The following is a 14,038-nucleotide window of genomic DNA, read 5'->3' on the forward strand; positions in this document are numbered from 1 at the left end:
GTTTCTCCATGTTTGGGATGTTTAAGGACCCATTATATTATAGAGGATGCCAGTATGTCAAGTACTTGCTAGAACAGTCACATTACGCGTGTATGTGCGTGTGTACGTGTGTGCGTGAGAAGAAAGGGAAACACGGGTTAAGTGGTTTTGTTTCCCCTCCGAGGGGAAGGGAACTGTCACACGTGTACCTGAAGGTCGCACGTCCCCTCACTCTCACGACCACGGAGAAAGGGGAGGGGAATGATGACATGGCATGACACTTTATCGGCCCATTATGTCAAAGACCAGATGTTAATATTTTTCATCTTTCTTTGTGCAAGACTGTTGTGATCATTATCATCCACGTAGCAAATTATCGGAAAACAATTGAAGGATAAAAACAAAAGGAACAGTAAAGAAATTCCTTCGTTTCTTTTAGCGCAGTGCTCTCCAGGATTCGTGATGGCCGCGAGCCGGACGCGCAGGTCCCGCGCGCATCACCGCGTGTTGGCGGCTGGCCTGCACGTGGTTTTCGCGGCGGCCGGCAACAGGTTACGGCCGATGCGACCTGTTGCGTCACTCACCTGCACCGCGGCGGCCGAGAGCAGGGGTGGGGTGCCAACAGCGAGGCGTTCGGTCGCCTCTTATGGAACTGTTTCCCGCAAAGCTACAAGATATTTCGATTTCGTTTTTTCTCTGGCATGTGAGCGTCCTCGCTCGTGCGTCAAGGTGTCCGTATGGCATCCGACGTGAGTAGTGCCATAGTGCCAGTTCCACGAGAGGAGAAGCAGCCAGTGCCACATGGAAGGCGGAGACGGGCCATAAAGCCAGGTCGGTCCGGGGCCACCATGTGTGAGCCGGCATGTGCGCGGTGTCGGGTGTCGGCGTACGCTGTTGAGCATCCGGATGGCCTGGTGGCACTGGCACGGTCCTGCGAGTGCCACCAAGGCCGGACGGCTGTGCACATGATAAGAACATTGAAGACGAAGCTGCTGCTTCTGAAGGCTCAGCCTCAGCGATATCACCGCTCCGGGTTCAGTTTAAAATGATTTTTATTGTCTCTGCGCCAGCCTCTTCGCTTCGCCCGCCGATCTGATATGGATCTTGGATGCGCCTCATAATTCATTGTTGATCCTCACCATCCTTCTTCCGCCCTGGCTGTGCCTCTATGCGCCCGCGGAATGCCTTAATGTGCCTGGCGGTTACCCCACACCCCCTCGCCCCCGCACCCTCTTCCCCCGATTCGCCCTCTCAGCTGTTCGGAGATGTTCCAAAAAGGCTACCTTGCTTCCTTCTCCCGCCATCGAGCTAGCCTGTAATGTCGTCCGAAAGTCTTGATGTGTTGCTCGTGGAAGGAAACTTTGAGCTGATTTTTCCTAATCACAGTACCATTACGTATCCTTTAACGTATATTTCCAAGTGCTAGATATTTGATTACAATCACGAGATCCTTTGTTTATTGATTCCTTTTGTTCTCGTTATCTGGCTCGTGGCCTTCTCCTTATGATACAAAGACACCCACGATGTTTGTCCCGATAGCTGGGACAGTCACCTCACTCCCCCAATCCCTTATCCTATTTAGCAGGCACCATACAACGGGGGTGACAGCGGAGCGGGCCTTGAGTGCCACGACCACAAGCCGCTGGCACTGTAGCGATAGTGCTCACAGCTCAGATTACCCGCGATAACCCGTTTCCCTCCCTCGCCCTTTTTTGTGGCCCTTTCGAAATCCCGGTTCATTTGGGGTCGGTAATGCACCTCTCGCTCGCGTTGCCGGGGGGGGGGGTAGAATAGGGTGGGCGGAGTGCCATTGGGCTTGTGTGCGGACGACGGCAAGGATGTGTGCTCGGGAAATCTCGGTCTTGGGATCTGAAATAGTTCTACGGGAATGATACAAGGAGGTTAATTAAAACTGGTGAGAATGCCATACATCGTATTCATTGACTGTATGGCGTTTATTTAGCCCCACCCCCCCACCCCATCTCCATTCATTCATCCTGTTACTTCGATTCTTCCATCTCCTCCTTCCAATCGCTCTCTTCTTCCTAGCCTATCTATCTCTTCCTCCACGTCTTCCTCTTCCTCTCCGAGTCATGCGGTGCGAGCACAGCTGTGGTCACGCAGGAGCGAGCGAGGACACTGAATCTGCGCTGCGACGCCGAAGAACGTGATGAATGGCTCTGTGACGTCACTTCGCTGAGGAGGGAGGGGAGGGGAAGAGGGGAAGGAGGGGAAAACGAAGATAAAGGGGGGTAGAGGAAGAGACGGTAAAGACGCATAAACTAAGGAACCCAAGAATTGAGAAACGGATGAATAATGGCACAAGGAAGAAGAAAAGAGGGAGGGGAGAGGGGAGGTAAGAAGGGTGATAGGGGTTTGCGGTGAGGTGAGGGGACGCCACCTCCTCCTCCTCCTCCTCCTCTTCCTCCTCCTCCTCCTCCTCCTGTGGTCGGGTTTCAGGCACATCGTTTATTTCCCCTCGGCCGTTGTTTTCCGTTGTTTTATGCCCGACCGTTGCTTCCTCGTTTCCCCTCTTGCTTCCCCTCGGCCCTGGTTAGGCTTCTTCCCCCTTTTTTGATGTTTGTCTTTCTTGCACAATGGCAAAGGACGAAGCAGTCGTCGCCTTTGACAAAATAGGAGATTATATGGGAAAAGATGGGGAGAATGGAGTCAATAAAAGACGAGTTGTTGTGAAAAGACGTAAGTGCCCGAGGGAAATGACGGGTAGGTCTGGTTAGAAAAAAATGTGTGAGTTAAAAGAGAGAGAGAGAGAGAGAGAGAGAGAGAGAGAGAGAGAGAGAGAGAGAGAGAGAGAGAGAGAGAGAGAGAGAGAGAGAGAGAGGGAGAGAGAGAGAGAGAGAGAGAGAGAGAGAGAGACAGAGAGAGAGAGAGAGAAAGAGAGAAAGAGAGAAAGAGAGAGAGAGAAGAGAGAGAAGAGAGAGAGAGAGAGAAGAGAGAGAAGAGAGAGAAGAGAGAGAAGAGAGAGAAGAGAGAGAGAGAGAGAGAGAGAGAGAGAGAGAGAGAGAGAGAGAGAGAGAGAGAGAGAGAGAAACCTCAACTCTCCGCTCTATCACATGTCCCAACGGTCGAGGCTCGTGCTGAGATTTGGGGCTCAGGTCGTCTGTTGTCTTTGGGTTATATTTCTTTCCGTGTTGTAAATTATCAGCATTGTACAACGCCGGAGGAACGGCTGTGTGTCTGTGTGTGTGTGGGGGGGGTGACTAAGGAGGGGGGCGGGAGTGAGGGAGGGAGGGGGGGGGCTTTGAAAGCTTTGTCTTTTCCTGAGAAGCGGGAGAAGGGTTGAGGGGGGAGGGGTAGGGGAGGGGTAGGGGAGGGGAAGGTGGGTGAGAGGGGTTCATGGGTTCAGTGTCTTCAAGACGTTATTTATCATATTCATGTTTATGTTGATGTTCTTGTGTTGATTTCGTCCGTTTCCAGATGCAACGATCTCTCGGGGCAAAAACGTTAAGAGTTTCTCATGGCATCACGTTTTACTCGCCCTGTGTGGTTTGTTTATGTATCATTAACCTTGGTTGGACCACAGAGCGTTCGCAATGTGCAAGGCGTAGTATAATAGCATGATGACTTTTTTTCTTTCTTTTTTTTTTTACTGAAAATGCGTTTCTTTTTATATATAAAACTTCTTTACAGTAGAAATATGAGAACGATATAGCGATTCTGATCCATTGCAGTAAGGTGCACCTTTTATCATCAGAAGGTATAAAACTATAGGAGCAACATATAGGAATATCAATTTGAATAATCATAATATAAAGATCCGTTTTGATCTGTTACGACCTGTGACCTAATCTGCTATTCTCTCCCGCCAGACCTGCCGGCGCCGGTCCCTCCCCTCACGCCGGGCACAACCAAGAAGATGACTGACGCTCTCAGGGCCTCCTTCGCGTCTTGGGAGAAGGAGAGGGAGAAACACAACATCACCAAAGGTAATGGAAATCCCGTGTTTTTTCAGTAGTTTTACATGTATTTTTATTCTTTTTATCACGATTTTACTCACTTCCACTCGCAATCCTTCTCCTTTGTGCGCCCCTCCGTCTTGCAGGGCTAGACCAGTTTCCGTACTTCAGCGCAAGCCCCGGCGGCACATCCTGCGCACGTGGGAAGAAGAGGGGGATAACCTAGGGTGGGGTAGGGGGGTATATGGGCAGGACGTGGCGAGCGAAACACGTGCCCACTCGCTAATGATATAACCTTAATGCACAGTGAAATTACCTGGTAAACACTTCTGCCCACCAGCTGTCATCGCGCCCGTGCCCACCCGCGGGCTCGCAGTCCTCCTCCCCCCCCTCCCCAACTCTGCCCCATAATCCCACATGCCCCTCACACCTGCGCCTCGCCGTGCACGTGGCGACACTCGCGCGTCTTGGCCACGTCTTCAGCCGGGCCAAGATCGACTAGAATTTCTGGAGCAAATGCGAGCCATTAGTTACACTAGGCTGTGGTAAGAGCGCGGGGAGTCTTTTTTGTAATTACGTTCTCTTCGTGCATTGTTAGAGACTGCCTGGTCCTCGGAGGGAGGCATTCGGGCAGGGGCATTAGGCGGGCAGGCGAGAGAGCACTAAAGAACAACTAATGGAACTAAACACCAAATCATCGTGTCCCACATATAACACGCTTTATTGCGCTTGAAAGCACAAGCGACAACAGCTCTTAGGCGAGAGTGTACGAAAGGCGAGTTCGGCGTGCGGGGCCGGTCAGGACAGGCGAGCGCGGGCCGTGAAGCCGCAGGTTGCGAGAGTCACGGCCAGACCGCAGGCCGGCGGCCGACGGAGGCGCCCGCTCGCGACGCTGGCCACTGCGGCGGAGGCTGAAGGTCGCCGGAAAGGCCGACGCCACAGGAGACTAGTTTAACTTTACATATGAGTGTATGCGTGTGTGTGTATGTGAGTATATATACATACATACATACATACATACATGCATACATACATACATACATACATACATACATACATACATACATACATACATACATACATACATACATACATACATACATACATACATACATACACATATACATATACATATACAATTATACACATACACACATATATACACACACATATATATATGTGTGTGTGTGTGTGTGTGTGTGTGTGTGTGTGTGTGTGTGTGTGTGTGTGTGTGTGTGTGTCAGTGTCTGTGTCTGTGTCTGTGTACGTGCATACATACATGCTTATGTTTATATTTACATTTATATTTAATTTTATATGTATTCTTACACACACACACACACACACACACACACACACACACACACACACACACACACACACACACACACACACACACACACACACACTCGTGCATATGAAGGATTATTCCGTTGTCACTAGAGCATGACTTCAGACATGAAGTTCCTGTGAAAAGCGAAAGATGTACAATTTTCCGCCTGCAGACGGCCGTCGTCGGGCCCACGCAGCCGGAACCGAGGCAGACGTGATAAAAAGGCGAGCGGGCGAAGTTGCCGAGCGTACTGTAACCTCCTCCAGTACTGTACCCAGCAACACTATCAGCCATCTGACGTTTTTGGCCCGACCGCCTCGCCTCCCTCGACGCCGCTTGGCATATGCTGTGCCCGCGACCCACAACCATCGGCCGGGCGCGCTTCTCTTCGCTCGGGGCCCCTATGAGGCGGTCCCCGAGGCCGAACGATTGTGGGAACGACCGAGGCGGCGCCGCGGCCTCCCCCCGAGCGCACAGGATCCCGGCCAAATAACGAAAACTCGAAGTTAATGCGTTTTATTGGGACACGTAGGCTGGACGGGCCTGTGCTGTCCAGGCGCACCGCACGCACTCGCGAGGAACTCTGTGACTCGGCGACTCGGTGGCCGCTGCGACGCCCATGTGCGCCTCCACGTGCATCCTCGCCTGCATGCGTGCCCGATATAGAAAAAAATCGTGCGTACACACACACATACATACAAAAAAACAGTCAGACACACACACATGTACACACATGAAGAGAAACAATTATCAGACGTAATAAATGGCTTCATTAAGAGCCAGGCTGATAACCTGATAAATTGGCGTGGTGGCTGGAGCGGCAGAGGCCCTGTGTGGCGGGCAGGCGAGGCACCCGGCCAGACAGAGCGATGAAAGTAAGTGATAGATCATTAGGAGGACCCGAGTGCTCATGACGGCCAGAGGTGTGGACTGCGGGGCCACCAGCTGCTTGCCCTGCCCTGCCCGGTCTCGCCTGTGCTATCCTCCCTGCCTTGCCCTGCCTTGCCCTCTGCTTTACACTGTTTACTCTGCTGTTTTCCCTATCCTGTCTTCCGCTTTACCCTGCGTTGCCCTTTGTTTTACCTCTACCTTTACATATGTTTTTTTCATATGTCCTCTGGTTACCCAACCTTGCCCTTTGCTCCATGCTGTCCTACCCTCTGCGTTATCCTGCCTTGCCATTTTTACCCTGTCTTTATCATCTTACCCTCAGCTTTACCCTTCCTTGTTCAGTTTTTTCCCCTCCGATCTATGCCTTTAGCCTGTCATTACTGCTGGGCCGTTCCTATTACTGATTGGCCGCGAGCTTGGCATTGGGGAGCGTAGAGGGACATCTAAACGGGAAACAGATTGCAACAGACAGCAACAGACGAGACAGCAAAACGAGAGCATGAGGACAGCAGCACCCTCGACAGCAGCAGCAACCAGGCTCATTATTGTTGACCAACAGCTCGAGCCTGAGCCGCGGTACATCTGGTCCGTGTGCATCTTGTACTCAACTCTAATGTACACTCGGCGGGCGCTTGTGTGCTGTCAGGCTATTGTGCGGCGAGTTGTAGTGTTGTGGTGGTGCGGGTGTGATTGTGATGGCGTGGTGGTGGTGGCGTGGTTGTGAGTTGTGATGGTGGTGATATGGTGGTAGTCATGACAACGTCTGGTCATCACGGTGGTCATGTCAGGAGGTGTGGGCACGGCTGGGCGGCTGGTGGCGGCGAGCGTCAGCTGGGTAGCGTGCCCACTAGCCCCGACACACACACACACACACACACACACACACACACACACACACACACACACACACACACACACACACACACACACACACACACACATACACACACACGCACACACTTATACACGTACACATACTTATATAAATAAACATATTTATAAACATACACGTACATATACACATAATACGCATACACTTGATACACACATACACGCACAAACACACATAAAGAAATACGGCGCGGATTATGAAGCGCTACTGGTGTCGTGTATATATAAGCGCAGAGAACTTCACTGATAAGAACACGATGGTTTACGGTTAAGCACTGGGGAAAGGCGAAAAAAATCATATTATAAACAAGAAAAGTTTGGGAAATTAAAATAAGGGACAGAGGGTAAGTAGATAAGACAGTGGGCAGATCACTAGGCAGATGGGCGGTGGGTCAAGTCAGCACACGTGGGCTGGAGAAGTGGGTGGGTGGGTGGGGGGAGGGAGGAGGCCGATAGGGGTAGGCAGGCGGCCACCCACCCACCCGCACTCGCAACTGCAAAATTGCAACTTATATACCACGCCGATCACATCATTTACAAAGGTGCTTAATCTTGTTGCTTCCCGTCGTCTGTGGGCGCGCCAGGCCTTCGTGGGCGGCTCACAGCGTTCCATAGTTTTTCTCACGGTAGAAAGGATGAAAGGAAAAAGGAAAAGAAGAAATAAGAGATGAGGGTATGAGAGGGCAAAGAGGAGAAAGGAAGAAGGAGAGAGAACACGAAATGGAAAGGAAAGGGATGAGGAGAAGGAGACAGAAACGGGCCAAAAGCAAAATGGTAAGGATAAGGAGAAAGAGGAAGAGAAAGAAGAACAAGAAAAGAGACAAGAAAAAAAAGAAAGAAAAAGAGTGGCTCAAATGACTCTCTCCCGAGCAGAGACGTCGCTTAAAGAACACGGCCATAAACTGCCCCGGCTTCTCCTAGCATGCCAGGTACATCATTAACAACAGTTTTATACCGTCACATAAACGACTCGACGGGACCAAAACACCCGAACCAGGACTAAGCCATTCACGGATAAATCGGATTAGAAACGTTTTTTTTTTCCCTTCTCTCGGCTCGAGTGGTTTCCTTGGGAGAGTGTAGTGTTACTCGGTCTTCCTCCGATCCTCGACTCTCTTCGGCCTAAGGGGAGAGGAGGAAGGGGGGAGGGAGGGGGTAAAAAGTCTCCATAATTGAAGATTTTATAAGCGATTCTATGGAGAGGATGTGATGAACGGGGCTCCGGGGGAAATTGCATTGGAGAGCTTTCTGATCTGACTGGAAGTTTGCGTCGACTCGGGAAGTTTTATATATACGGGAGGGAGGGAGGGAGGGAAGGAAGGAGGAAGGGAGGGAGGGAAGGAGGGAGGGAGGGAGGGAGGGAGGGAAAGTGGGAGGGAGGGAAGGAGGGAGGGAAGAAGAAGAAGAAGAGAGGGAGGAGGGATATAGGAAGAGAGAGAGAGAGAGAGAGAGAGAAAGGGGGGAGGTGATAGGTTCGTACGGCGGTCGTGCGAGCGGTGGGCGAGAGTGAGGGTGATGGTGACTTTACGACGTCGGAGGGGAACGTAAGCCGATTGTGGTGCCTACGCCGAGGAGATGGTGGTGAGGGCGGCTGGCCAGTCCTTCACGTACATTCATAAACATGTGCACCCTCATTTACTTGTGCACTTTTGCACATTTATAAACACATGCGCGCGCACACACACACACACACACACACACACACACACACACACACACACACACACACACACACACACACACACACACACACACACACACACACACACACACAGCCCCGCCATATAGGCAACCGGCGCACGACCATTCCAACCGTCGTACTTCCCTTCCCGAACGCCTCCACCTCCACCTTCTCCCCGACGACCAGCACGACTTCCAGCGGCGGCACGGGGGAGAGGAGGGCGAGGAGCGGTCATCAGGAGGCCATAAAACACCTCAGACAAAGTGTCGGGCAGGTAAGCCTGGGAGGTCCTCACCTTCGTCAACTGCTGCGGCCTCGCACCCCCCTGTGGACTGGCCCCGCCGCGACCTCAAATTTCTTGCTCAATTACGCTTGTTTTTCGACGGTTTTGTGACTTGTTTTTTTTTTATCGATTCTTTTCTCGTTTTTCTTTTTTGTTGTTGATCCGGGTGTTTACACTTGACCTCTTTGCAGGGAAGGTTTTAAGAAATCTGTAGCATAACATTTACATAACTCTATAATTTTCATAACGAACACATTTAATATAAGACGAAAGCTAATTGACGGACACAGCTACAAGATTAATAGAGAAACAGAAAAAAACCCAACCACAGTTGATAGATCTAGAGGCGAGCTAGTGGCCGCAGTAGAAAAGTCGAGGTATGTGTGTGAAGGTAAACAAACAGGAGGACGCGGCAAGGCAGGCACTCAGTGACGGCTCTTCGCACCTTCCTCTCCGTTCACAAAGAAGGTGCTGACAGTTCGGTGCCAGGGATCACGCTCTCCCTTGCCCTGACACTGCGCTGCCCTGGCCCTCTGAAGGACTGACCTAGGCCCGGGGTGCGATTACTGACCTGACTAAGCTTGTAATTTGCTTCTCTGGATGAACTTAGACCCGGTTAAAAGCGCGTTTAAAAGCGCGTTCCGGAACGTACTTCCTCGCCGAACACATGACCTCTGTGTATCCCGTCTGTCGAGAGATGCTTCACACCCCTCACTGGGAAAGGTCAGGGCAGCCGTGCCATCTCGAGCGTGTGTGGAAGGAAGCAGAGTATCCGTGCACTTTTTTTTTTTACTCTCTCGCTCTCTCTCTCTCTCTCTCTCTCTCTCTCTCTCTCTCTCTCTCTCTCTCTCTCTCTCTCCCTCCCTCCCTCCCTCCCTCCCTCCCTCCCTCCCTCCCTCCCTCCCCCCCCCTCTCTCTCTCTCTCTCTCTCTCTCTCTCTCTCTCTCTCTCTCTCTCTCTCTCTCTCTCTCTCTCTCTCTCTCTCTCTCTCTCTCTCTCTCCCGCTCCCTCCCTCCCTCCCTCCCTCCCTCCCTCCTACCTCTCTCGCCCTTCTTCCCCCTCCCCCGTCCGTTCTTCCCTCTGTCGCTCCTTTCATCATTCCTTTCATTCTCTCCCTCCTTCACTCCCCCTTTCTCTTCTTCCTTCCTTCCTCCCTTCCCTCTCCCTCCTATTCACTTCTTCATTACCTTCCCTTTTTTCTTTTTTACTTTCCTTCTACCCTCCTTATCCCCCCTCCCTCGTTCCTTCCTTCCCGATTCTCCTTGCTTTGAATAATACTGTCCAAACAATAATGATCGTAAAAACGAAAGGGTTAAGATGGTCGGGATAGAGATGGGAGAGAGGGAGGGGGAGGGGTAAGGGGAGAGGGAGAGGGAGAGGGAGAGGGAGAAGTAGGGGGGAGGCTACAAAAGAGGGAGAGAAAGAAAAAAAGTTAAATAAAATAGAGAGATAAAGAGACACCGCACGGGGTGGTCGACTATATCAGCTGTTTGTATAATTGTCGTCTCCGCCTATTGTTTTAGCTACCTGACGTACTAGTAATTAGGTGAACCAGTGCTGTCCCGCCGACTACCTGCCCTTTTCAGCGCGCCACCCAGCTGCTGCCATAGGGGGGAGGGAGGATAATGAGGATGGGGATGCAGAGATAGGAAGGAAGGAAGGAAGGGGGAGGGGGAGGGAGAGGCGGTGAAGGAGATGGGTGAAGGAGTTGAGAGATCATTGATTGTGGAATGACAGTGGAGGGGTTTATAGGGAAGAAAAGAGAGAAAGAGAGAGGGAGAGGGTGGGGGGAGGGAGGGAGGGAGGGAGGGAGGGAGGGAGGGAGGGAGGGAGGGAGGGAGGGAGGGAGGGAGGGAGGGAGGGAGAGAGGGAGAGAGGGAGAGAGGGAGAGAGAGAGAGAGAGAGAGAGAGAGAGAGAGAGAGAGAGAGAGAGAGAGAGAGAGAGAGAGAGAGAGAGAGAGATAGAGATAGAGATAGAGAGAGAGAGAGGGAGGGAGGGAGGGAGGGAGAGAAGAAGGAGGGGAGAAGAGAGAGACAGGAGAGAATGTGAAAAACAGAAAAAGGAAAGAGAGAGTTAAGAGCCAGGAGTCAGCTGACCCCTCGCGGCGATGGGGTGTTGGAGAAGCTGCCCCACGCTCCGGGGTCCTGTGTGGGCGTGGGGGCGCGTGCGGAGCGTCTGATTAAGTCCTGCCGAGGTGATTATCCTAGCGAGGTGCCGCCCGCGAGCTCCTTCTCTCTCTCTCTCTTACGCATCTCGGAAGTCTCTAGGATGTTAAGCCTTTTCCTTTGTGGAATACGCAGTTTGAACAAATGTGTGTGCTTAAATACGTGCTTGTAACTGGCTTGAAGTCAACAAGGAAAAAAGTGCCTAGTAATTGCCTCATTGCAAGCTTATTGACTGGAGCGGCAGTTAGAGGGGAATTGGATAAGGGGAAGAGGGGGACGGGGGAAGGGGGACGTATCCCGAACGACGTCCCGCCGAGGCCTTCCCTCTGCTGCTTGAGATAAGGATGCTGCCAAGCCTTCAGTTCCAGACTGGCTTGTTCCTTGCCCGCGGGACTGAGCGCGTGAAGCCCTCTGGTCCGCACACTTCTCGTCTGCGAATGCTACGGCGCTCGTTTTTGCTTGCGACTTCATCGCCCCACAAGCAACTGACGCGGATATTGATCCAAGTCAGCGTGGAAGGTCGTTTGCGAAATACCACCGATCAGCCCCGCGATTTCTATTCACAACCCTGTTTGCAAAAGTCTAGTAATTAAAAACGTGAAGCCGAAGCCAAGAGTGAGGGAAAGCGGGGCGGGCCGGCGTGTTCCAGGTGGCCGCCGTGCCGCTCGCCCGTCTGGAGCAACAAAACAAAATGGCGGCGGTCGCGGGCGCTGGCCGGCCGGCGCACGTGGCGGGGCATCGCAGCCCCAGCGCCTCTCCTCATAACGACGACCCTCGATTGACGTCGCTCTCGAGAGACGAGATAACGCCGATAACGAAGGCAGTCGCGTCATAAGAAGATTAGCAGGGGTTTACGGCGGCTGGAGCTCAGCTGGTGGTGTGAGGCCTGAAGATGCTATGAGCCGCCGCGGCACCTGGCTCGCTCAGGTAAATACAGCAATTAACCAGAATAAAGTGACGCTAATTAACCCCGCCGCCCGACCGCTACCGCCCTCTTCTCCTTAGTGAGGTTTATTCTTGAGGGCCAAAGAAAGCGTCAGATAAATGCATAAAGGGAAAATGAAACGAAATCTAGAGTTTTATAAAGGAGGGAGAGGAAGAGAGGGAGAGGGAGAGGGAGAGGGAGAGGGAGAGGGAGAGGGAGAGAGAGAGGGAGAGGGAGAGGGAGAGGGAGAGGGAGAGAGAGAGAGAGAGAGAGAGAGAGAGAGAGAGAGAGAGAGAGAGAGAGAGAGAGAGAGAGAGAGAGAGAGAGAGGGAGGGAGGGAGGGAGGGAGGGAGAGAGGGAGAGAGGGAGAGAGGGAGAGAGAGAGAGAGAGAGAGAGAGAGAGAGAGAGAGAGAGAGAGAGAGAGAGAGAGAGAGAGAGAGAGAGAGAGAGAGAGAAAGAAAAAAAAAAAAGAAAGGAGAGAGAAAGAGAGAAAGAAATAAAGAAAGAGAAAGAGAGATTAAGAAAAAAAATGAGAGAGAAAGAGAAAGGGAAAGAGAGAGAAAGAGAATGAGAGAGAGAGAGAGAAAGGAACATACAGACAGACAGGATGACAGCCTGGAAGATAGACAGAAAGAGACAATGTGTTATACAAAAAAAAAAAAAAAAAAATCTAAGAACATTTGTCGGTATGTCATTCTTCAACCACCTTATAAAAACAAAGATAAAAATTTAGACGAAATAGATAAAAAATGATAATGACGATACTAATACTAATAATAATAGTAATAATAATAATAATAACGGAAATAATGAACACCACGTCACCCCAGGGGAGTTCCCACAACCATTCATCATATTCCTGATAACTCTTTCTTTTTTTAGTCACGGTCGTCCATCAGGCGGTCTAATTTCGAGTAATTAGTCGAGGCCGAGGTGAGCGGGGCAGGCATATGTCCTCCCCGGGGACAGTGAGGTGCTCAGTCGCTCTGTTTGTTTATGATCCGCGGGGATAAAAGACCTTCCGAGGCGTCGTTAATGAGGTGATCGAGGCAGCGGAATCGGACGCGCGCGGGAAGATGGCCGACGGCGAGGGGGGTAGAGGGGGGAGGGGATAAAGGGAGAAGGAGGGGGGGGGGCGATGCGTGTGTATGCGGTGTTTTGTTTGAGTCTATTGGTAGTGTGCGGTTTTTAGTCTGCTTTGTTTTAGTGTGTTGCGTTTGTTTTGTGTGTTTAGAGATATTTTTTTTTTTGTTTTCTTTAGAGGGGATAAGGGCGACGGGGGAAGCGGTCGCCCTAGCGTTTTGTTTTAGTTTTATTAGCTTCGTTTCGCGAGCTTGGTGATTTGTTTATTAATTTTGGAGAGTGGTTTTTATCTACTTTGTTTTTTTTGGAATTTAGTTAATCCTTTTTTTTTGTTTGTTTGTTGGCTGTTGAAAGGTGTTCTTTAGTCATATATAGTTTTTTTTTTTTTTACATTTATTCCTTTGAATTCAAATGATTTTTATTTGGGTATGTTAAATATTTTCATATACATATACACGCGCGCACACACACACACACACACACACAGACACACACACACACACACACACACACACACACACACACACACACACACACACACACACACACACACACACACACACACACACACACACACCCGCCACAATTTATGGCCGACGGTCCTTGAAGGAAATAGAAGCCCGGGGTTGATTAAGCGATCCAGTTATTTATATTATTTCCCGTGATCGCGTAATAATGATAATTGGCGGGCGGTAATGGCGGACCTCCACAGCTGCTCTGGCCTTCATCTGCAACGAGACGGTCGAAAGTCCCTGTCTTTGGGGCGTCTTTCACGTCTTCCAACAACAAACAAATAAATAAATACATTTAAAAGATAAAATGAAAACGTAGGTCACGATCCCTTGTGAATTATCGCAAGGTTGCTACTTCTGTCTTCATGAACATATG

The 14,038-nt window shown here is 50.9% G+C and overlaps 1 protein-coding gene across 9 annotated transcripts in view; it reads left to right on the forward strand.

Annotated features, from left to right (window-relative positions):
* The window catches only part of LOC125025767 (ETS-like protein pointed), a 230,399-nt gene that overhangs the window by 182,457 nt on the left and 33,904 nt on the right, over nt 1–14,038 (forward strand). For all 9 annotated transcript variants that reach the window (XM_047613970.1, XM_047613968.1, XM_047613969.1 and 6 more), the window contains one exon: nt 3,810–3,926. In XM_047613970.1, the coding sequence (XP_047469926.1) occupies nt 3,810–3,926 (117 nt within the window). The remainder of the gene's footprint in view (nt 1–3,809; nt 3,927–14,038) is intronic.

This window comes from Penaeus chinensis, chromosome 5 (assembly GCF_019202785.1).
Source record: "Penaeus chinensis breed Huanghai No. 1 chromosome 5, ASM1920278v2, whole genome shotgun sequence".
Lineage (NCBI taxonomy): Eukaryota > Metazoa > Arthropoda > Malacostraca > Decapoda > Penaeidae > Penaeus > Penaeus chinensis.